Genomic DNA, 24,432 nt, shown 5'->3' on the forward strand with positions numbered 1-24,432 from the left:
GATGGCACGGCAGAAGTTGTTAAATCCTGATTATTATCCTCCTGACAGTTTAACTGTAATAATACGAGTCGAAATCAGAGAACCTATAATTCAGAACAAAATGTCTAGAAGTTAATCATCTGCTCTGCTGTGCCCACACTGATGTGGGAGATGTGCACTAACCTTGTTGTCCAGAGAGGCAATCTCTTGCTGATTGGCTGTGGAGAGCAAGAAGCTGCTCATTTGTGCTTTAAGGGGATCTTCCACCTCTACATCAATGTCATAGCACGCTGTCTTTTTCTGATCATTAGCGTCGACGCTGTAGAAAAATAACCTCAATGAGAATTCATGCTATGCATTTTTCATAAATTAGTAAGATTAGTTTGATCCAGTTAGAGAAGACAAAGCACAACGACTGAACCAAGATACTCTTGTTTTAGATCATATACACATACAGAGATGTGATGAGGCGGAGTTAATTTTGCTTGATCAAAATATAGTAAAAATACATATTGTGAAATATTTTTCATATTTAAAATATTTGAAGTTTTCTTTTTAAATATATTATAAAATGTTACGTATTCATGTTATGGTAAAGCTGAATTTCAGCAGCAATTATTCCTGTTTCCTGTTAATATGGTGACTCATTTTTCAAGTTTTCTTGATGAGTAGGAAGTTCAAAATAATAAAGGTTACTACAGTTTTAGCAATATATTTGTAATAGAAACCACTTGCAATAATATGTAACTGTTTTGATCAATTAAAAGTGTGACCCCAAACATTTGAGCAGATGTGTGTATGATCTTTTAGTAGATGCAGTATGCAATACGTATGACACAATAATAAAAAAAAAAACCCAAGTAGACAAGCATCCAAACCTAATGATGTGATTGATGACAATAGGGTCGGGGGGAAGTAAGAGGTTGGTGAGGCGCTGTGGAATTTCAGAGAACTTCAGACGCGGACAGTCGAAGATCTGCGAGAGGAGACGAGACAGAAATACAAAAGGTTTGATTAAAATACAGTATACTGGCTTCACATAATAATTCCATTGTGTGTTTCTATGAACTTCAGCAGTGTTATTTGAAATATCGACTACGTTACAGGGTTTTAAGTGAGGTTGATTCATTCATTAAATGACAAACTGTGATGAATGTTAATCAGTGATTCCTGCGTACCTGTTGGAAGTACTTGTCACAATTTATGTACTCCTTGTCATGCGAGTCCTGCAGTTTGTTAGTTTTGACATACTGCCAGAGGGCCTGGATGATACTGGAGCGAGTCTGTGTGTGTATTCCCAGCAGACGAGCCAGACGCGGGTCCAGTTTAAACTGAGGCGGCTGCACACAGAGCACAACAGAGCTCTCAGATAAATAATGCTTTTCAGTCACTTTTAGTGTGCTCCATCCTCTTTTCAGAGTATAGACACATGCTTACATTTAATTAGCTATTAATAATTTAATACATTAATAAGTTTCAAATATTTATCTATTTTGACCGTCACAAAGTAAAGCGTCACAACACGACCTGCTACTCGGTTCTAATATACTCAAATATGTGACAGCCACCTATTACTTCAGTGAAACTCAAGGATTTAAGAAATTATACAAGCACATTTTGCATCATGTTGCAGTTCTTGATCAGTAGTCTTCAGTTAACATATGAGGAAACATTATGTACGGATGTATTTTGTGGCCATTACCTGGTAATCTAGCATTAACAGCAGTGTGCAGCGCACGTTCACATCTCCAGGCCTCTTCACCTGGAAACCATCAGTCTCCTGAGTGGTTTGGGTACGATGCCACTGCAGCAGAAAAAAGAAACTGAACTGCCATGATGGAGTAGAACAATAAGCTGAATGACAGTCATTACACATCTGCACTAAACAAAATGCTATCTTGTATGTTTATATGAAATATACTGAGAAATACAGTGTCTGCAGGACATAAATGCAGTTAAAAAATAAGATATTTACTGTGTTTCTGTTTTAAGAATTTACAATATGAACAAAAATGGTTTCACTGCTATTTTAGAGTGATAAGCAGGAAATCAAAGACCAACCTCGACCAAGTGGTTATCAGGGCCATAAAGGTCTTTGTCAAGCTCAATCACCAGACTCTTGAAGAATGAGGAGAACTTCCTCTTCATCTTTCCCGGCTGTGCAAGAAAAAAATGAATGCTGTTTTCAGTGTGTGTCACTAAGCAAACTATCCAGTTTCAGGGATGAAGACTTTGTTGGAAAACCAGAACTTTACACCACATCATAAAGTTTCCTGGTAGACTTTCCATGAAGAGAAAGAGCTAAATGTTCATTTCAAATGTGGCATACTGGTGGGTGATTTGCTGAGCAGGACAACATTCCTTTCAGCCCAGAGACGGCATGAGTCCTTCAAGCTATCATCAATAAGTACTAGTTTCATTTCTTTGGGCATGGAAAAGCATGCCTCAAGTGTATTAGCTAAACGGGTCTTGGTTAGAGACTGACCCGAGAGGCTGGATTTACGCTGCAATGTGTAAACTCTTAAGAATTTCATCCTCATGCTTCAGCTGCAGCTGCATGAATCAACCGGGACATTAGCAGGTATTTCAGATCACAAAGTAAAACTAAACGCTTTTTGCATGCTTAGCCATGCTCCAGTGCCTTTGTGGCTTGAGACAAATAGACCGTGCCTGAGTAAAAACAACATTGCAATGAGCTTCAACTTTAACTAGTTAAGTTCTATTTAATCATATTGATGGAAACCATTAAACAGATTTAAGGTTGAAGACATAAAATAGAATTGTGCAATACAGAATTACGTTACAACGGGCAAATTAGCTTAACCTTCATTTAAAAAAAGAACATTTTCTGGTAATGTCTGATTATTTGTTACTAAAGTAATTCTGTGGTGGGTTCCACTGCACGTAAACAGCACTTCATGAATAGGTACATCACGTTCCCTCCTGGTGTATCAAAGTCAAACCATGCACAAGGTAAATGATTCTTTCAAACCTGTGTGACGCATGAATAATATTCATGATTTATGCACTTTGAAAGTGTGATCGCTGCCTAACTTGAACATTTATACTAAATGATGTACACTTGCCTGCTACACCGCCATTAGGTGCATTCTTTTTAAGATGAATTTTCCTCGTGCCACAAAGGCATTCGACAGAGTTACAGATGTAATTAACCGAGAATATTGTTGGTTAAAAGGGTGCATGGCATATAACTATCAAAAGAGCAGAGTAAGGAAAAACAGCCCAAGTCAATGGACCGACAGAACTATCTGGCACATATGTTTGGATGGAGGCTGGGAAGTGATCTCACTGGTAAGTGAGGCACATGTCTGTGGTCAAGACGTGGAGCCTGGGAGAGTAAATTTAACCTCACTAGTTCAAAATGCACATAGCTGCCATTCACAAGGTATGATGTCAGAAACAAAAAGCACACGATCAAACTCTGCAGACAGTTATTAGCGATACAAAAGTCATACTTTTTCCCAATAAAAGCAGCAAATCGAGCACCAGCAAATGTGGGTTTCAAAGCAAAGGTTTTAAAATATCTGTGTTGTGCAATTATTGCTTTAAGTGACTCACATCATCCAGCAGTTTGCCCTCCACACGTAGCTCCCAGGATGCAATGCTTCCTTCAGAGTCCTCTGCATCGGGCTTGGCAGGGTTAAATGTGTTGGAGATGTAGAGACGCAGTTTTCGCTTTTGCTTCAAATAGAAAAAATAGGAATTAAGTAAGTCAGGATATTTATCATCTGGAGGATTGAATGAAGATATTAGTCCTGCATGCTCACAAAAACACAGAGGCATTATGTTGGAAAAAATACTTTCAAGCTGATAAGTGGTAAAATATGAGAACACTCTGAATAATGGTACCAGGCTCAGAGTGTGCTCATTTAAGTTGTTTGGTGTCTCATCCTGCTGATTTATGCAAGCAAATGGTTCAATAAAAGATGACTAGACTGCAGGTGAAAATGCTTGTTCCAAGGTTTCTTATGCCTGCTTGAAATCGTCTGATACACAGGTTAACAAATGTATACGTGCAAACACATACAATCTGTCCACACAAAAAAAAATTATGGATTGTAAGGATGGGAAATACCTTCATGGGTCTCTTAAGTGCTTCTTGAATGTCCACCCGTTTGCGCATTATGGTCTGGTCTAATTTGCGCTCGAATGCCAACAGATCCATATACGCCTGTGACTCCGGAACAAGCTCACGAATCTGAAAAAGAAATTCAATGAAACTTCATTTTGCAGATGGGGACACTGGTAAAGAAATCCAAACTATCCTAATTATTTCCCTTGTTCTGTGTACGATAGTCTGAGTGCTTCGTCAATGACTAATGCGTCTGGCATCTCTGCTGGAGTTGTATCTTTCTATAAGGCCTGATAACACACACATAATGCTCCTTATCTTATCCAAAACAACCAGCTTATAGTGACACAGTGACTATAAAAAACTAAGAACAGAACCATTCATATACAATGTTTCAAAAATGACTTGCAGCAACAGCCATCACCCATGTCTCTGCCATCACCATGTCTTATATTTTAGATTGTATATTAAAGTAATACAATATCTTCGAATATAATATACAACTGCAAGCTGACATTAACTAGAGCAAGATATTATGTAGAAAAAATAGAAAAGATTTTACAATATATGTTTAAAAATGACCTGCTGTCAGTGCAGACTATATCTGCATTGTCTGGATGAGGTGACAATTACTGAAAGCAAAAGCCCTCCAAAACATTTCTGTCTACCGTATCGCTTGCTCTAAAAGGCCAAGGCAGAGAACAGACACGCACACCGTGCATCTTCATCAGTGCACATTTGCACACACACAAAAACCCCCAGCTAAACCAATGAAAGCAATGAAAAGGCTCAGATCTCTTACTCACCCTTTGTGGAAGGATCTTATCAGCCATCTTCCTCCTCTTGGCACTGCAGAAAGAGGGAGAAAGGGGAAATGGAGAGGAAAGGCAGAAAAAAACCCAAGATGTTACTATGGAGACTGACAGTGGAGCACCCGGGACATCTGCTAAAATTCTGGGGCTGGTCCAGGATGCGGGAAAGACGGTGTGGGAGTGTGTGTGCACGCGACGCCAGCCCAGATGGTGCTGGCAACCATTGGCACAGAGGACGTTACTAGAATCAGCTAGAATCGTTACTGCTCAAACTTCATAAGTTAAAGCTTGGAAAGCAGCAGTGATTCATAGGACCTGCTCATGATGTGCAGACAGGTGTGCCAATACGCCAATGTATATCTGTGCTCACATATGAATGCTCTTCGGTTTCTTTGAGAACAGCAGGTAACATTGTTTTGGTGTTCTTTCGCGCAAAACTGCTAGTTGAGAGAGCTGCTTGTGCTATTACCTGTGAAAGCAAATAATAATTGGTCCTACAAACTATCACTTTGGCATGTTTTCATTTCTCCTCATAGAAAAAAGATTTGTACACTCAAAAGCAGGATCTAAACAGGTGACCATCACCAAAACAAACACTGTGAAACAATGACCAACTAATATTTTTGTTATTCCATGGTAAACATCTGGGTAGAACTAGTTAGTATTTGTATACAAAAAATGTAAATTAAATAAAAATATCTGCACACTACACCATTTTAATGTATTTAATCAACCAACTAAAACGCACAGATCAGTCAAACTGAATTATTAATGGTTTAGTTACTTATAGAAATGTTTAGTTATTAAAGAGTTTAGTTATTTGTGAAAACATTTGGTGTCAACTCTTTAGTGTGAAAACAAGCTCTCACATACTGCAATCATGCCATGCAACGGGACATGCAAGCGCATTCATGCTAAATCCAAGTAAAGTCACTTCAACCTTAATATATTAACATAATACCTTTGATTTTCTAATGTCTTTGACTCAAATGCCATGTTAGGTCTTATGACATGACTAACATGATGTCTGACATCAGCTGATCTGTAACTTAATAAATCAAACAATTGCTCTACAAAGGAAAAATCTTTGATGACCATCAAACATTAATCAGAGGTGAAGGGGTAATCCTTATTAGGGATTTGTCTTTGGAGGCAAGATGTGCCAGGGTAAAGGGGTCAAGGCTCAGGACAAGGGTGGGATCAAATGTGTGAATCCATCATGCAGCAGAATAAACTCCTACTTTGATCCGAGTGTGGGATCTGATTGGGCCTCTCTCATGTCCATCTGTCTCCCTGGCATCTCATTTGGTCCAGGAAATCCAACAGGCTTCCTGATGGCATTCGAAGGGTCCTTCATTAGAGGGTACTGAGTGTGTTTGTATGTGTTGCAAGTGCATGAGTGTGTATGCAAGTTTAGGATTGCTGAATATGTTGGGGACACATTTCAAAAAGTCAAATACACAAAACAGACAACATGGGGAGTTGTACAAGAAACGGCAGAAGAAGAGGAAAAGGATCTGATACGCCATGTGTGGTTATTACACACACAACCGGTGCATTGATTAGTCTGATGTGAGACAGGAGGGCTCTAGACAATGCAAGATAATGTTACACTAATGTGTCGGACAAGGTCGACAGACAGAATGAGCAAGTATGTGAATCAATGAAGCTGATTCAGGGAGGACACAGAGAGAGAGAGAGAAAGAGAGAGACAGAGAACCAAAAAAAATGTAGGAATAAATATTATATAAAATATATCTCAGTGATTGGCCCCTTTCTGTCACAACAGCACAGTCAGATGATTGGCCAGCACACTGAAGACTTCACAGATCAGATTACTGTACAAACTGAGACACATGTCGCAGAGATTTGTGAAACAAGACCACAGAGTGACCCCATTTAAAACCTCTGGGAATTTTCTGAAATTTACAACGGAGGAACTTGGGTCATATCTGATCAAAAACAGCCACCAAATGGCACCAAGAACAAACTGTGAAAAATTTAATCAGAAGAGATAAACATGTGATGAAAATAACACAATGTCCTAAACATATTCCAGTAGCAAGTCATTTATTTCTTCACGCCGAAAGTGAAGCTGCTCTGTGACACCAGACACCAATATTTTGACAATTCAGAAATGATGAAACACTGTCTGGTTAATGAGACTCCAGAAGGTTAGGATCATGATCTTTCAGTAGCACTATAGCACAAGCGTAAGTGTATATTAGCATATTCATATTTTTGTTTTGGTATCTGAAGGAGAGTTTGGACACTGAAACTGTGACACAGACCTAACAACCAAACAGAAATCCAGTAAAAGACAAGGTGTCCTGACTTTTGTTGTGCTTGGTTAGGACAAAAAATTGTAAAAAACACGAAAGACATTGTTTTATTATTTTGCACCTGTGTAAGACTAGAAAAGACTCATAAAAGTCTATGTCAATACAGCCATAATCATTTTATTGTTAACAGCTGATTGGTATTTTTTGCACGTTCTTTTGCTTCCCATTAAGATGCATGTAATCAAATCTTATGTCAAACAGGATCGGGCTGTTCTGCTGAAACAGGTCTTGTCAGAGGAAGAACCGTGTCTTCCCACACAACCATCAAAGCTACAGAGACCATCTACATACTCATCAATCAAAACTCATTCAGCTCTGACTGTATTGAACACTTCATTTCCAGTGTTTCTGTATTGTATGTTATAGGAATACAGTAAACATGTCCCTTTCAGCCCCCAGGGATTCATACAAGAGTGTTTGGTGCTTAGTGTGAAAAACCTGAGCCAGGTTAAAGGAGTAGACTGTGTAAAGGACAAGATTGTGAGAAATGTTTTTTTTTGTCCATACAATGAAAATTAATGATCATCAAAACATTTTGGTTACCAACTGCCTTCAAAATATATTCTTTTGTGTTACACAGAAGGAGCAACATCAGTAAATCGATAACAGAACATTTTGGTTGTTAAAGTAACCACAAAGGTTACGCAATGGTAAGTGAAGCAGTGTCCCATCGCAACCCAGCCAAAACTAATGGGAGAATCCTCTCTTTCCTTTCTTTCACTGGTATTAATGCCGCGTACCTGGCTGCTTTTATTCTACACAACCAAAAACTGCCTGACTCAACATGAATGAGACGCGTGGGATGAATTATGGTCCTTCTAAACTATTAACCGGGAGCACGTTCACGTGGAGTAATGTATGCTTTCGAGGATGTTTAGGCCTACTTCACATATCACCTGCTGAAATGTTCCTACTAATATATTTCCCTTCCAAATGTGCAAACTGAATAAATCAATTTATCTCCCAAATAACATACCGCAGGCAAGTTAACCTTTTCATTAACAAAGCTTTTCTCTTACTGATATAATAAAAAACAAGTTCATTCTGATCTTATTCATCAAGTCTTGCACACAATGAATCGCAGTCACTATTTAAATGAGCATTGCAATCATGCTCATTTTAACAGGCTTTTATTCAACCAGGTGATTACAGCGTATTGAAAATATAAATAACGGCAAGAATCAATAGGACAGGCACTTCCGATAATCAATTACGCAGCGATAAAGGTCCATCCAGAATAACTTTAACATCATTAAAGGGTTAATGATTTATTTCTTATATTCCTTCATTCATTTGAGTGATGAAAGAAAACAGGTAGAAAAAAATGGGAAACCTGTCAGTGCATTTATCTTTTGATAATACGTTTTGCATCATTGCTTTAAAGCGAGTTCACAATTTCAAAATTCTACACAAGTCTACAACCTACATTAAGAGACATCCTCCAGGTCCTTGTTATTAAATTTTCTCTATCCATTTTTATGTGGGTTCCTGATCGTTAGTGTGTGTCACATTATACTCACTTCCTGTTTCGATTCTGTACGGCCTGCTGCTGAATCTGCTGCTGTGAAGGAGCGGGACGTTTACGACTGGCTTCCATGGCCTGATTGGTGAGTCCGGGCCGGACAGCAGGGCTTCCTCCAAATGGTGGCCCTGGAGGCCCCATTGGGGCCCCCTGGTGAGGCATTCGTGCTCCTGATGGCATACCGGGCCGCTGTATAAAAAAAAAAAAAAAAAGGTGACAGTAAAAAGAAGGACATAAGAAACGAACTTGAAGAAAAAGTTTTTTTGACGTAAAAGAAAAGTATGAAAAGTTAAAAGAATATGGGCATATTTGTGTTCAGGTTAAAGTGAAGAAGTAAATATCCGCCACTGTTAGACCTACGATAACTTTCTGGTACAGCAGCAGCTGTTGCTTTCTTTAACAGCAGCAGCAACTGCACACACAACTCAAGAGCAATCTATTCAACACTTGTGACACCACGCACAAAAGGTCACACATACAGCAGTTCAGGACAATGAACAAATGACTTTGAAAGAGTAAACGCTACAAGCGTCTCTCTCTGGAGAACAGATGGTGAGTGTTTTAAACTTTGTCTGATACAAACTCATGCTATTTAACTTTTAGATGCAGTTTAATGGCATTAGTTATGGTGCTACTCTAATTACAACAGAATACGCATGGTTTTACTGGACAAATAACACTGAGACAACCTTTATTTATTGAGATCATATTACAGGTATTGTTCACTATTGAACTGAACTGGTCAATAAATAAATAAATCCAGACAAACTAATAAAAATGATGCTGCCAGTATGTTGTATAACATACTGCCAGAGTAATATAAATTTAGCATCAAATACAGAGATACACCACATATTAAAGAGATGCTAGAGATGTAGCTGCTTTGAAACATGTCATGAACAGGATATGAAAAAATATTTATCTCCAGAAAATACTGGAGAAATTTTTTCTTGGCTAATTATACGACTGGGAACACATCAAATAATGGTTATGATGTTTGGGTCAAAATCAGAGTGACTATTACTGCGGATATTTTTTTTCTTGCTGCTGCTTACGGCTATCTGCTGAAGTAATTGATAATATATTATAGTGATATAATACAGGCTCCAATATATGGCTGCCAAGACAAGACAAATGAAGATGTTATTGAGAGTGACAGACTTGATGGGTGCGCAGGGAGTGAAGGAGTGAGACATTACAACTGATGGATGAAAGAAAGTTTGCTATGATAGTACACAACACGAAGAAGAAAGACAATAAGATGGACAGGATAGAAATAGGTTAATGATAGCAGCAGACAGGATTTTCTTTAGAAAGACAGAAGAAAGCAGAAGGTTAGGATCATGGTGCTGGCAGGGAAAGTGGACGGGTAATTTGAAAGCATGTCAAAGGTACGGCGTGGAGCAAGAGAGAAAACACACAAATACACAGACAGTGGTCAAAAGAGCAGGTGGAGGAAACTCCGATCAGACAAAAATAGACAAATGTACTGCATGAAGTGTACACTCCATGACCTTGTGAAGTCATAATGAGAGGACAATGAGTTCAATGAGAATAACTAAAGTCCTATCAAAGAACAAAGACTGGCTGAAGGAACAGAAACGTCAGTCAGATACAGTGATAGATGTGAGAACAGAATGTGTGAAAATCAAGTGTATAAAACTGATCGATCAACTGGAATCATAGCCTCTGTGTATATCTGATAATGCTTATTAATCATTCACACCAAACTATTTCCTTAAATTTGGATTTATCGTCTCAAAAGTTAAATTTTTACCAATTTGTAAACAGAATTTCCTCAAAATCACCAATGTTTCTGAATATCTCCAGTTATTCTGTAAAGCTTGTCTGGGGACGGAGCTTAGTGAAGGGTCATTACTGTACGCCTGAAAGATCATTTCTTAAGGCTGGTTCAGAACAAAATAAGCATTTTTTCAGTGTATTGTGTTGCTTTTCATTGTTTTTCTATGTAAATATGCATCAGACAGATGTGATTTTAAGTTGCACTCAAGTCTTTCGCACACATGACACAGCGTTGGAAAAAAACTGCAGCGTTCGATCTGAAATGAGCTCAACGTTTAAAAAGACTCGAAACCCTACTGACTGCATTTTGTGTTTTCCAACGCAAAAATGCATCGTGTGTCTGTTCTAATGGTGTGAAGTAAGCATTTGACATAGTTATGTTAAACACGATTACTTTCACCTTGTGGCTGCGGTGTGAGAAACCTCTCCTGTGCACTTCGCTTAAACAGGAAGGGCTCACACTGAACTGCTGCAGATGTGGAATGTGGAACAAATGTGTGAGAGTAACAACTAACTGCTGATTTTGTGTTTAATTTATACAAAGGAAGTGATTGTGATGTACCCACTAATGACGGAGTTCACGTGGGCTAGAGCTGTGTTATGTCTGCAGGTTGGGAGATTGATGAAGTGAACTCTAGACTGTTGTGAAATGAGAGCAGGCTGTGCAGAGAGCATTGAGTTGCAGGCTAATGAAAGACAATGACTTACAATGAGATGTTTAGCATTCGATAAGGCCACACACACACACACTCGCAGGTGTAACATTTCTGTTATTCCCTGAATGCTGCAGATAAACACTTTCTCTGCCTCTCAGCCGGAAGCTTTTAACTTTCTTTGTCTGCTGTTGAGCTGTCTTGCTGTCACATTAACGCAGGAGAAACTGACCAGCGGGAAAAATGATCATGTTTGATAGCTGGAGAGAAATAAAAGAGCCTTTCATCAGATTCCTCTTGTTATCAGAGTAGCGGGTCGCTCGCGAACAAAAAGCTGAACATTTCAATAGTCCTGAAATGTACCACTTAAAATAGTTTAAACAATTACTGTCCTTTGCTGTCTCTCTCTGCGTGGCTGCTTTGTTCACAAACCACTTTGAATATAAATTTGGATGCAGGTAGGAAGGAAAACATTTTATTTGGAATATTTTCCAGCAGTCACACCAAGTGGATTTGCACTTCAGAGACAGTGGCGGTGTTTGTGCTGTCAATCAGCTTTGACTGATGAGCACTTCTGCTCGATTCCTGCTGATAAACAACAACTTTTTGCTCAGGAACGCGCTCGTCCCTCTGGAGTTTCTTTGCTCGCTGTTAATATGACGACTGCACAGACATCTGATTGGACAGACGACATTATTTGACTCCAGTGCTTTCCATGAGCTACACAGCGACGAATAATCAAACCGAAAATTTTTCAAGTAAACACCTCAGTCCATCACACCGAGACTGCTTTAAATGACATTGTTTCAATTCAGTGGGCGCTTACTATTGCAATAGCAACATTCTGCATAAACCCTCGAATCCAATTGTGTGTGTTTATTTACACCTTGCCTATGTCTTATAAACTTATATGTTAGTCTGATAGCAAAGTTTAGGACTAATATAAACATGACGTTCAGAATGACATTCATTTACAGGTACACTGCTTTCAAAACAATACTGCAATGTTTCTTTGAAGCAACAAACAAAACAGGGTAAAAGTCGTAATGGTTGGACCTATTGTTTTGTTATTTTCAAACGGTGTATTACGGTACAACACATACGCAACGGGTAAAAATACTGCTATCCCTTATCTCACTGTATTTTACCATGGTATAAGTTTGCTTTGTTTAAAGTGAACTAGAAAGAGAGTTTCCGCTCCTAGAGTGAAACGACCTTTAGGTCATCTTTATTTATCCACACGGTTACACAGTAAGACCGAGTCTGTCATTAACCGAGGCTGTGTTTTTTTATTTTGTGCCTGACAGAGAAGGAGCAAATAAAACAGATCACCAGTGATGTCTATTAGAGAAACACTGAAACTATATATATCAAGCAAATTTCAAAAACAATAGATGGTTACAGTTACTGTACAGTATTGGCTACAGATTTTCTTTTCTCCAAAAATAACCTCATTTCACTCATGCTAGCTAAACCGTTACTTAATTGCAAACCTTGACGTGCACGTACTGTTCCTTGCCTTGGAAACAAGGCTGAACCACCACATTCTCGCAGTTCAAACATACAATGTCACGTAACAAAGAATATACAGTATAACTTTCGTGCGCCAGGCTTCAGACTGAGTGCAGCAAGGTGAACTATAGAAAAGGTCAGGCTAGGGTGATTCAGAGAATACGCGAGTCCAGAAAGAAGCACAGTAGACACAGAGGAGGAGAACACAGGCATAGGAGAGGACATAAAAGGAGATGAAGCCAAAATAAGGAGCGGGAAACATTTGCCCAGGAACAATCAGTGCTTCGTCAAGGTTAATTAGTCTGCAGAGGCAACACCATCATTTTCTTCATTCATCATCCAAACTCAGCATTTATGTGTTGTTATGTGAAGTTTAAGCAGCTTAATGCAGAACCGAGGCAAATAGTGAACAGAAGGTCGTTTATGAAGCAAACCAAGACCTTACTGAAAGTGAAAAAGTCTTCAGTTACAAAAGAAAATACAAGAAGCACACGCCAGAATTAACTATTAACCCAGGAACTCATTATTCATTAAAAGGTTTGTTTTTGTTTTGGATAAAAGTCTCTTGTGATTGCAGTTTTTAAAAACAAAGCAAAAACAATACAATTGTAAAAAATTTCATTTAACTGTTTACTATTTTAATATATTTTTAAGATGTCATTTCAATATCACACGATCCTTCAGAAATCATTCTGATACGCTGTGGGTAATATTATTATACACGTTTTTGTGGAGATACATTTATAGCATTCCTCGTCCAAAGAAAATAAAAAGCATTAATTTAGCATAATCTGTTATAATGCCTTTACTGTCATTTTTTCGTCAACTGAATGCATCCTTTAAATCTTCATGCATCCTTTAGAGGCTAAACTTTTAAAGGAAAACGAAGGAATGACATACTAAAAACACGAACACTCAAAAGCAAATAGGAACAATCATAGACACCAACTCATGATGTTCTTCGGAAATGCATAATTAAATAATACTTATTATTAACATAGCACCGTTTAAAAACCCAGTGGGGCTTTACAGAAACAAGAAATCATATAAAGCATAAAAATACAGTGCACAAGAAATGCACAAAAAGCAATGACAGACAACAAAAAGCAACAAAGAACGAAAATGCAGTTTTGTGCGTTACGTTCACTCCTCTACAAACTGCTTTTTACTTCAGATTGATCTGCTCTGGCTAGACAAAGCCCTGCTAATCATAAATAAAAGATTACACCGCTACTGTACTGTATGTACACAAAGGTTTAGACAATAAGTGGATCTTCACAGCCTCTCCTGCATCAAACCCTGAACAGTGTCACACGGGAAACAGCGGTCCGTGTCACAGCGCTATTAGTAGTAATAATTACTACTCGCTACTAGTGCACGCTTTGGCTCTAAGACTAGCTCGCATTTTTAATGAATGACATGACAACAGACACGCCAGTCTGCACAGGAGACGTTCTCCGAAGCACTCGACGCGTTCCTGGAGTTGTAATAACAGTGTGTTGAGTAACGGAGCGGCTCGTGTTTTGAATGAAAGCGCCCGTCACCTCAGGCACGCTGCCAAACGCATGCAGCCTCCAGTGACCAAAGTGGCTACCTTTGGCCTTTCTTTCACGTTCGCCGATCAGTCTCGCTGTTTTTTTCCCGTCCCCTCTTACACGCTCATCTCCCTCGTTCACCTCCGCTTCAAAAAGAAGAGCGGCGAGGAGCCGGGATCCGGAGGACTGGAAATAACCTTCACATAGACACCGTTCTCCGCTATCAGTCAAACGCACGGGCTGTGTCTGTAGCTGAGCTCTCGCTCTCTCTCTCTCTCTCTCTCTCACACACACACACACACACACACACACACACACACACACACACACACACGCGCGCGCGGGCGCCGAGAGGGTACGTACCACTCCATGGACGAGGAACTCAAATAGTTTGCTCTTGGTGGCTTTGCGAGCTCCTCCAGCGGTCTCCTCCGAAGCCATTTCCCTCTGGTCTCCCTCCACTCTGGTTCTCCCTCGCTTTTGTCTTTCCCTCTCCCTCGCCTCTCTTCCTTTTCACCCTTCGCTCACCTCCTCAACCCCCTTCCGAGGCTCCCCGCTCCACTTCCCTTACTTTCTGCTTTCTCTCTCTCTCTCTCTCTCTCTCTCTCTCTCTCTCTCTCTCTCTCCGTCTCGGAGCGTGCTGCCCTGTCGAGTCTCTCGCTCTCTCTCTCTCTCTGTGTGTCTCTCACGCTCGCGTTTGGTTGCGCTGCCTTTCAGGAGCCCGGCTGCGAGAGAACGTGGGGGGTTGAGAGTTGGGGGTCTTTCAGGGGGGTTCCTGCCGGCCCACCATGACCGTCCCCCCCTCCCCCTTTTACAAACACACCGACTGGAAAGCGCACACGCTCACAGGCTGCTGCAGCTGTTGCATTCCATTGGTAGATAAGGGAATGCTCGCTGACTGGTCGCTCGCAGCCCCGCTGCGGTGCAGTTCGTCTCGCCGCTAACCAAACCCCTCCTCCTCTGCCTTCACTAGTGCTTTCTCTCCCGTCCTTTGCTGCAGTCAAACCCAGCAATGCTTGGAATACGCTGCTCATTCTCAAAAAATGGAGGGAGGTTTCTTAAAGCAGCAGCGGTGAGGAAAAGCTGCCCGTTTTTAGACCGAGGAGGAAATAAAGCAGGCTCAGAGAGCACCGAAGGCCGATTATTTTTACTCTACCTGTCATATTGCCCGACGCAATTAAATACTAATACCTTCGGTGACTTACTGATCTTCCTTTTCTTTCGGATACATTTTTCTGTATTAATGGATTATGCTGTTAAAAATGTGGGGTTTAATGCCATTACTCACCATCGGCGATAACTCCAGGATCTTCCCATTGTGCAAAAAAAGTGCAATATACAATACTACACTTTCAAAAAATATATTTAGTCTATAATGTATATTGTGTACATATGTAGAGCCTCCGAATGTTCTTCTAAAAGTAGTATTTTTCTCCGGCTATTTGCTTTCTCCAAATTACTGAACCTACACATATATAAGCCTGATCAAAAAGCTAATTTTAGTACAATTTTTACTTTTCATTTGTTGTATTCTTCATTATCGCAAGTGTTAACAGCAGTATGAACCGAGGGCAACATCTATGGACTTTTATTGTAATCAACTATCAACTAAATCAGAGGCCAGAATAAGGAGTCAGTTGCACGCTTCCCCCGTTTATTATCTGTTTTCTTGTTTAGTTTTTTTTGGTGTGTGTACTAGACGATTCAAGACAAATTCCTAAATCTGATTTAGATTCTGATTCACTTTCTGTCTCGCTCCGTTACTCATCTGATGTTCCTCAAATGTTGATTGCCCGATTTCCCCATGACTTTAAACTAACAAAATATTCTCTACCATCCACATCTTTATAAAACTGTCTGAGCTGCTTCTACACACAGAGCACACAAGTGTTACCTGCCACTTTTCTCAGTACTAATAATATCAGACCAGTTACTCGGTCACTGTGGAGTAAAGCATGTGAATGATCAATCCAGATATAACAAATATTAACCATATTTTCCTAGTTTAAGTTTTCTGAACTGGAAATACTGTTTCTATGTGGTATTTTCTCTACTGCTCATTTGCACGTTATTACATTTGCTTGTCTTTATTTCTCAGCACTTTAATCACAGCCCATTTAATCAGTCCTTACAAACTTACAAACACTGACTGATGTTACTAATTTCAATTTTTTTTTTATGTCAGATTTCCCACATCTGTTTTAACACAATCAAAAACAACTTCAAAAATAAAGATTTTCTTTGTTAAAAAGGTTCACCTAAAAATTAAAATTCTGAAATTGAGCATATTTAAGCATATATATATATATATATATATATATATATATATATATATATATATATATATATATATATATATATATATATATATATATATATATATATAACTGAGGGTAATCATTTAAAAAGTGAGCACTGAAAAACACTTATTTGTTGACCTCTAACCTAAATATTGGTTGTTTTTTTGGTTCTTAAAATGTATTTTCTTCCAAGAACAAAGAAAGAAAGTTCATTAATCAGTATTTGTTTTAAGTGAAATTGTTAAATACATTTTACTTAAAAACTGTCACTAATTGCAGGTCTCTGAAAATAGCTTTATGGAGGAGGCTTACCACAAAAAAATCCTCCCAGCCACAAGCCGTCTCCCATCCCCCTTGACTTCCCATTTGCCGAACTCAAAAAGAGCAATGAATGCTAAATTATTCATGAGGTGTTTTAAATGATATTTCATTTTCATTTCATTTCATTTTTGTTTTTTAGGCAATAACACTCAAATCATACAAAACCACAAATTATTCCAAAATGATGTAGGATCATGTTAAAATGATTAAAGTGTCAGATAACTGTTAAATAATGCATCGAGAGCTTGATAGGCCGTTAAACTGGATTTAATTTTTTCTGGTATTTACACTGAAGTCAATTTGTTAGAGCTGTTTTTGACATTTAAAAACAACATAAAATGCTGTTTAAATAAACATTCAGTGTGATTAAGTTTACACAGATGTAGAGAAATTGCCCTAACAAGGACATAACTGACAAACTACTGGCTACAAGCTGTGAATCACAAAAATGATGACCACATTGTCTAATAAATCAATACCAATATTCATGCTATGATTCTGATGGAGAGCTGGAATACAAAGACTAAACACCTTTCTAAAACCCAAACCAAATGCCTAAATTAGGACAAATACCCAAAGGTTTGGTTACAAGCGGTCATTGTGTGTTGTGTGAATAATCATGAAGTGTCTTAAGGTCATTCATCAGGACTCTACGGGATCAATGAGAAGGACGTTGATAAAAGATCCAGAGAGACTGAGGATAGGGTGCATCAGTCAAACATATCTCTGTGCAGCACAGGACTTTATGGGAGAGTGGCACAAAGGAAACAGTTACTCAAAATGAAAGCATGTCTGGACTCCACAGTCTGCCAAAAATCATAATAACGACCAATCGTGGTGTGGGAAGTGATTTTCTGGTCAGATGAGATAAGTGGTGATGTGTGACGCAAACCTAAAGCTAGAACCTATAGGTACTATACTTATAATGCACAGAAAAACACTTCACAGGTGAGGTCATTTTTTGTCTGCTTAAAGACTAGGAGAAAACCAACAAGTTTGTTTGGTGTGGCGTTTGTGACCCCGTTTTACTTTTGATCACCCCATTTAAGGATGTAGTTCTACAAAGGCATCTCGAAGAGCTGAAAAGATGTGGTGGTCTTAGTACCCCTTTGAGCCCCCACCAAGTCTCCCTTTTCCCATTACAGCTCTGCCAAATGCTCAGGTCCCATTGACTGGGAGGTGAAGGGGGTGGGGAGCCGTGTGGGGTACGGAGAGAGATTGTGTGCGTTTTGTGTCTATTGTTGGAGACGGTGGGACAGATTGACCTCAAGCTGCAGTTTTAGGTTTCTCCTGTAGAGGTCTGTATACGCCTCCCAATGAAACGATTGACTCTGATCAATGTGCCACAGCGTAGAGGCATCACAGAACTGGCCCTCAGCAGTGAGTCTGGGGGTGTTTTTGAGGAAGAGTAAATTTAACACACTTTTATGTGCTGATTAGGCATGGAAAATGAAACGTTGAATCATAAATATATAGCTAAAATATAATAAAACTATTTAAAAAAAACATTTCGTCCAATAATCTAACAATAATATACATGAAATACTGAGAACTATTCCACGAATCACAAAATACCGTTTCATATATCAGTAAAACAAGCAGCACAATAACCCAATGAAAATATGACCGTTTTTGTTCATTCAGTGTTCTTCGAGTATACAAACTTTCTGAATGTTCATATATCAAAAGCTTGTATCCCGGGTGGTCCGTTTTCAGGCTAAATGCACTCTTTGGCAAAATAATCAGTAGCCAAGCCAAACAGACGATTTGAAAATAAAAGCAAGCTACCCTTTTCATTTAAAGACCAAAGTAAATTTGATGTGATTCTGGATTACAGTGAAAGCAATAACACCTAAGCTCAGTTATTTGCTATATTTGCTGCAGTAAGTACCATGTGTTTAAACCGATCTTCCAAACGACGCGCTTGAGTTTGAGCATCTGGCAAATTTAACATTCAAATCAACAGAGAATAACAGTCAAAGCAAACCTGCAATAATGAAACTAGAAATTTGCTACAAAGACATTGCTAAGAACATACTTTCATGGAGGAAATATGAAAGGATTTTGTGATGGACTGACTAACAGAGCTCCTGGCAAGATCGCTTTCTCAGTCTCTCTGAAAAACTAAATTGTGGAGAAGTACTGTTCTTATAATCATCTTATAATCCTTATTAAACATAAATAAACGGTTCATTTGGGGTCCAAAATATTTTCAGAACAAACTGTTCTCTTAAATTGTGAATAATATCAATTAGTTGACGATAGTTGCAGCTTTTGAACATGATTAATGACAAAGGTAAAGAGATTAAAAGGTAGTTTACATATTTTTATTTCTAGAAAACGTAATTAATTTAAGTTGATTCCTTATGATATATACACTACTGTTCAAAAGTTGTTTTTAGACATCTTAATACATTTAATAAGCTTAGAAGCATTAAATTGATCAAAAGTGACAGTGAAGAACGTAATTTATAAGGTTACAAGTACATAAAGAAATATATTACATTTGAAAATATATCCTATTAAAAAAGAAAACTCATTTTAAAACTTCACAATATTACTGCTTTTACTGTATTTTTTACTGTATTTTTCTACCGACTCAGTCTTGGTGAGGATAACTTTTTTTTTTATTTTAAAATCTTTAACTTAAAATCTCTGTAACCTACATCCTTCGTTCTCATTCTGTGTTTGTGGACAGAGAGAGAGGATGGACAGAATGAGGCCAGAGACAGTGAGGGTCGAACTGAGCCTGCTATAAAAGAACGTCTCTTAAATCTACATATTACAACGCAGAGGTGAACATTCATGTCCTCTGAATGCATAACGCACATGCAGAACATCCAAAAAGCACCCAATCAGCTTTAAAAGGCACCAACTTCGTGTGTCAAATGCCAATTCAGTATGGATTAACAATAACAAGCCATTCAGCTCTCTCTCCTCCCCTCGCTTACTCGGGTGGTGGGGGAAGCACTAAATGGGATATTGAGCCTTTCCGCTATAAAAATGGGTCAGCTCTCTGTAAGCCAGACAGTCTGTCTCAGAGACGACCAGAAAGAACCGTAGTCGGGTGAAGCAGCACAGACAGACCACCCTGCTTCACAACTGAGCCCCTTCTGAGTCCAGGACTGTTTCGGAGAGAAAGTTCAGCAGCGGCACACTTAAAGTCTGAGTAATTCACCTGTAATTACACATTAAGACCAGGGCTAGAATCACTGTAATCAGAATATCAACAATCAATACAGGGGTGGTTTGGCCCTGAACTGAAAAGCCTTCATGCAGGACAGTGATACCACCAGGGGCATATCGTTTTTAGGGGCAACTCAACCCAACTTCATTGCAACAACTGCTGCAGTATTTTAAGATGCGCTTCTATTTTTCAGAATTGATCATTATTATTGTAAGGAACTGCACTTAAAGCATACTTAAATATTACAAAGATAATTTTTTGTAAAACACTTCATGTTAAATGCATTTAAAAATGTAGCATAGCTTATATTTACATTAAATGCAGTTGGCTCGAGTGAGAGGTTCTTCACTGGCATTACAGGCATGATCAAATGAAAAAAATTAGACCAGTCCACACAGATTAGCATCGCGCAAAAGAGGGGTTCTTATTGTAATTAAACCAATTGTTTGGGAGTCCTTGATCAAATTAGGCAAAATAAAAGACCATAAAAGTGTTTTTTGACCATGCTTGCATGTCAGCCTGTTATTGGGGACTCAAAGCCAAAATATGAACTTTACATTATCCATAATGGGCAAAACAAAATCTATCCAGTCAGCCGTTATACACGCTTCAATTGCATGCATAAATAGGGCGGCGTGCACTGTGCCGGTATCATTTTATATTAAATCGTGAATGAAACGATGTGTATGCATGTTAGATCTGCATCGTGTTCAGCAGCGGCGGCTCTTAAAGTGACAGCAGCCAAATAACCTAATAACCAGCCGCTGTGATGTCTGTTAAATAAATAAGAGTAAATAACTTTTATATAGCTAAGGATTCACATATTATTCATTTAGATTTTAGTGTTTCATAACTTTATTCAATTTCTGTGTATTTCCTATTTGCTGAAGGGCAGAGGTAAATATGACATTTATTATGGGTTTATGTATTATGTTATTTTTGAAATGTTAAAATCGATAGCTCTCAATTATACTGTTTAATGGCTATAGTCAATGGTTCAATATAAAGAAAATTAACAATAAACTAGACATTCGTAGTGTTGGAATAAGTGGTTTTTAAAATACATTTAAATATATTAAATCCAATACTGATAAAATAATACAGTTCAACTTACAAGTATATAGCCAGAACAACCCCATACTATTTAAACAATGATTTAAACTTGAAAGTAAAACTTTTAATCTGACATTACAAAGTGAACCTATTAAAAGTATGTAAACAAACATTAAAAAAGGGTACTCTTTAAGTACACTTAAGTGGCCTTTTATTTCATATTATATTACGTAACTGAATAAACTGCACTGACAAAAGCACTGTAAGAACACGTCAAGGACCAAACTAGAAAACTAAACCTCTCACAGAGTCCAAGCTGACAGGCGATAGAATCTGTGCATTACAGAAACCATAACACTGTTAAACTGTGCATATGCAAAGAGTTATGAATAACATAAGACACTATACTGAGCCATGAAACAGAACGTTTATAAATATTAATACAGCATTTGAGAAAAGCTAACCTTGTAAGCTGATTACTTGGCTTTTGGTTGCATTCGCAATCCATGTCTTCTTGCATGAGCAAATCAAACTTTTTCATGAGGCCTTGCAAACATTTTCCGCGCTTACAAAGGCTGGTTTCGCCTCAATGCTGCAAGAGCATTCCAGTCCAGCCAAATAAGCAAGCCCTCAATTGTTCATATCTCATAAACATAAAAGCCTCAGACATCTGAGTGACCTAGTATTGAAACAAAAACAAAAAAAATTGGCTCAGTTTGGATTTGCCGTATTGGAGCAGGGCATCAAAGAGATTTAGTCCGTCTTCAGGCAAACATCTTTTAGTTTTTAATAATAACCATCATTGTTCAACAAGTGGAAAATTATAACACAGCATTAATATATTACATTTAATATTAAAAAAACAGTATAAATGTTATATTAACAGACAAATGTTAATATAATAACGTGGTTCTATATATATATTTATATATATAGGTTTGATATTTTTTTATAATATGTAACGAGATTGGCATTCATACACTTTTTGGGTCCACCACAAATAAAGAAGTAAAAATAAAAGGTAAAATTCAAATAAATGAACAGGCTTGGATGAAGCACAAATGCGCACATAAATCAGAGATGCAAATACCGCAGGTGTCTTAACAACTGAGAAGACGTATTGTTGAGCTGAACAAAGGGCAGCATGACGCGAGGCGATTCAAGAATACAGCGTTCTAATTCCTCACATTTAGACCTGCAGAAAGGCAGCGGAGGAGAAAAAGAAAAGGAATGAAAGAAAGCGAGTATTTAATAATCATCCCTTCATCTCGCTGCCTGCAGTCTCACTTGTGAAAGAGCCAATTCTCCCTAAAGCTCTTGAGGTGTGACAGCTAGAAAAAGTGGGTCCTTGAATACTAATGGGATTTCTCTCACTCTCAGAAGATTGCTGGGCACTGAAGCGAACTTCTGTGATCCATTCTAAGTGTTGCTGGCCTCGCTGGAATTGTTTCCAGAGAGAATACAAGGCCCCGAGCTCAAAGACACACCTGCGACTTGGTACTTCAGACTACAACCTAGTGCGACAAAAATCTCCTCATTTGCAACAACTGACTTAGTACTTTGAAACTAATCTGAACACACGGTGTACAATCCCTAAAGGTTAAAACATTTAACAGATGTCTCGCTGAGAGACAGCGCAGCACAAAAACAGTACAAAAATCTCTCAGCGTACCGAGCTTTACAACACAACTAAATGTCAACGGCAACGGCAATTAAATATGAAAAATTACACCACTTTATCACAAAATACTGCACTTCAATTACTGTTTCTCACGCAAAGCTATAAATGGCGTTAAAACATTTGATGGACTATTTTAATAATCAATTTTGTCTTTTATACAGAAATAGACTTAATATTGAAATAATTTCCCACCTTTGAGAAACCATGGGTATACTATTTTAAGGTCATCATTTGTTGTTTATTGTAATTGTATTTTTAAATATGTTGACGGTGATATTCCTATTAAACTTTGACAAGATACTACACGAATCAGAAGGCTGTGTTTGCATTAAAAAAACCCCAAAGCATACGCAAAAACATTTAGGAAATGAAAAACACACTTTTAAAAAAATTAATACATTTATTTAGCCAATTCATCAAAAGGAAGAGTAACGAGAAAGACTACAACTTAATTAAAATTTCTTTGCTATAGCAAGAATAAATTGCCTTTTTAAATTTTACAATATTACTGTGTTTACTGTATTTATGATTAAATGAACAGAGCCATTGCGAATAAAGCTGACAAAGGTTAATCAAATGGTATTCTCTTCATGCTTTTATAATTAAAATAAACTAAATGTATGAATAAACAAATAAACAGTCAGAATAATACTATGAGGTTTGACTGTCATACATTTGAACGAATGACTAAATTTAAATCAATTTGTCCATTAGAACTCCAGGTACAGCCTCGGCTCTCACACAGACCAGCAGTGGTTAGATAGGTCAGCGCTCCAGCATGCTCCGCAATGGTGGTGTACGTTCCTGCAGTGCATCCAAGCAGAAGCAATGCAGCAGTTATCTCACCACAGCCCCAAAAACTGTATGGCATGATTACCGAACACTCTTCATAATAAATAGTTGCATTCTGGTGATCTACTCAGCAACCATCCCAGATGCATATACGAGGAAAACAAAAATGGGACGGGAATTGCAACTCAAAAATGTGATCACAGATGCTTTATCACAATATTATTCAGAAATTGCAATACGGCATAAGATGCATGCGATCTTTTATGAATCTGTGCCAAATGGTATAGACGCTTTCTTTCTTTTTTTTTTTTTTTTTTAAATAACACGTCTCTCGTGACCCCTTCCCCCAAAGGAAATTGTCTATAAACCTCCAGCTCTTTCCTGGTATGAGTGAAGAGTCATTGATATCAGGGTCACTCCACTCATATAAGAAACAGCTAAATTATGATGGAGCATCATAATATTAGTCCTTGTGGGGAATAAAAGCACATATTAAGAACTAGGTTACCCAAGAAAGCAGAATGCACCCAATGCAACGAAAAAAAGCAGAATACTCTCCTTTAAATATATATATAATTGCATATATTATACAAAAATAAATAAAAAATGTGCAAAAAAAATTCTGATGTATAGGACTATTACTCTTCCAGTATATCAGTGACAGTGTATCAGTTCTAAACGATGAAGTTGGGTCCGTATGTGAGTTACCTTTGGAAATGCGACAACCTGATTCTAGACTATCATAATGTGCTGCCTCATAGCATAGCATTAATATTTGATTTGACCTCTTGGCAAAGCCTGCACTGTTATTACCTTGGCCCATATCTGTAAGGGTATACAGTATTTG

General features: G+C 38.2%; 1 protein-coding gene across 3 annotated transcripts in view; it reads right to left on the bottom strand.

The window, feature by feature from the left end:
• The window catches only part of smarcd3b (SWI/SNF related, matrix associated, actin dependent regulator of chromatin, subfamily d, member 3b), a 30,183-nt gene that overhangs the window by 4,515 nt on the left and 1,236 nt on the right, over positions 1–24,432 (bottom strand). Inside the window, exons 1-11 of one of the 3 annotated variants that reach the window (XM_043245673.1) lie at positions 14,615–15,211; positions 8,747–8,937; positions 6,126–6,215; positions 4,879–4,921; positions 4,076–4,198; positions 3,559–3,681; positions 2,041–2,136; positions 1,682–1,783; positions 1,158–1,319; positions 858–955; positions 163–298 (exon numbers count right to left, since the gene is read on the bottom strand). In XM_043245673.1, the coding sequence (XP_043101608.1) occupies positions 163–298; positions 858–955; positions 1,158–1,319; positions 1,682–1,783; positions 2,041–2,136; positions 3,559–3,681; positions 4,076–4,198; positions 4,879–4,921; positions 6,126–6,215; positions 8,747–8,937; positions 14,615–14,692 (1,242 nt within the window). In that variant the 5' untranslated portion in view covers positions 14,693–15,211. Of the gene's footprint in view, positions 1–162; positions 299–857; positions 956–1,157; positions 1,320–1,681; positions 1,784–2,040; positions 2,137–3,558; positions 3,682–4,075; positions 4,199–4,878; positions 4,922–6,125; positions 6,216–8,746; positions 8,938–14,614; positions 15,212–24,432 lie in introns of those variants that run through there. The other 2 variants (XM_043245675.1, XM_043245676.1) reach the window with 2 other exon arrangements.

Source organism: Puntigrus tetrazona, chromosome 7, assembly GCF_018831695.1.
Source record: "Puntigrus tetrazona isolate hp1 chromosome 7, ASM1883169v1, whole genome shotgun sequence".
Lineage (NCBI taxonomy): Eukaryota > Metazoa > Chordata > Actinopteri > Cypriniformes > Cyprinidae > Puntigrus > Puntigrus tetrazona.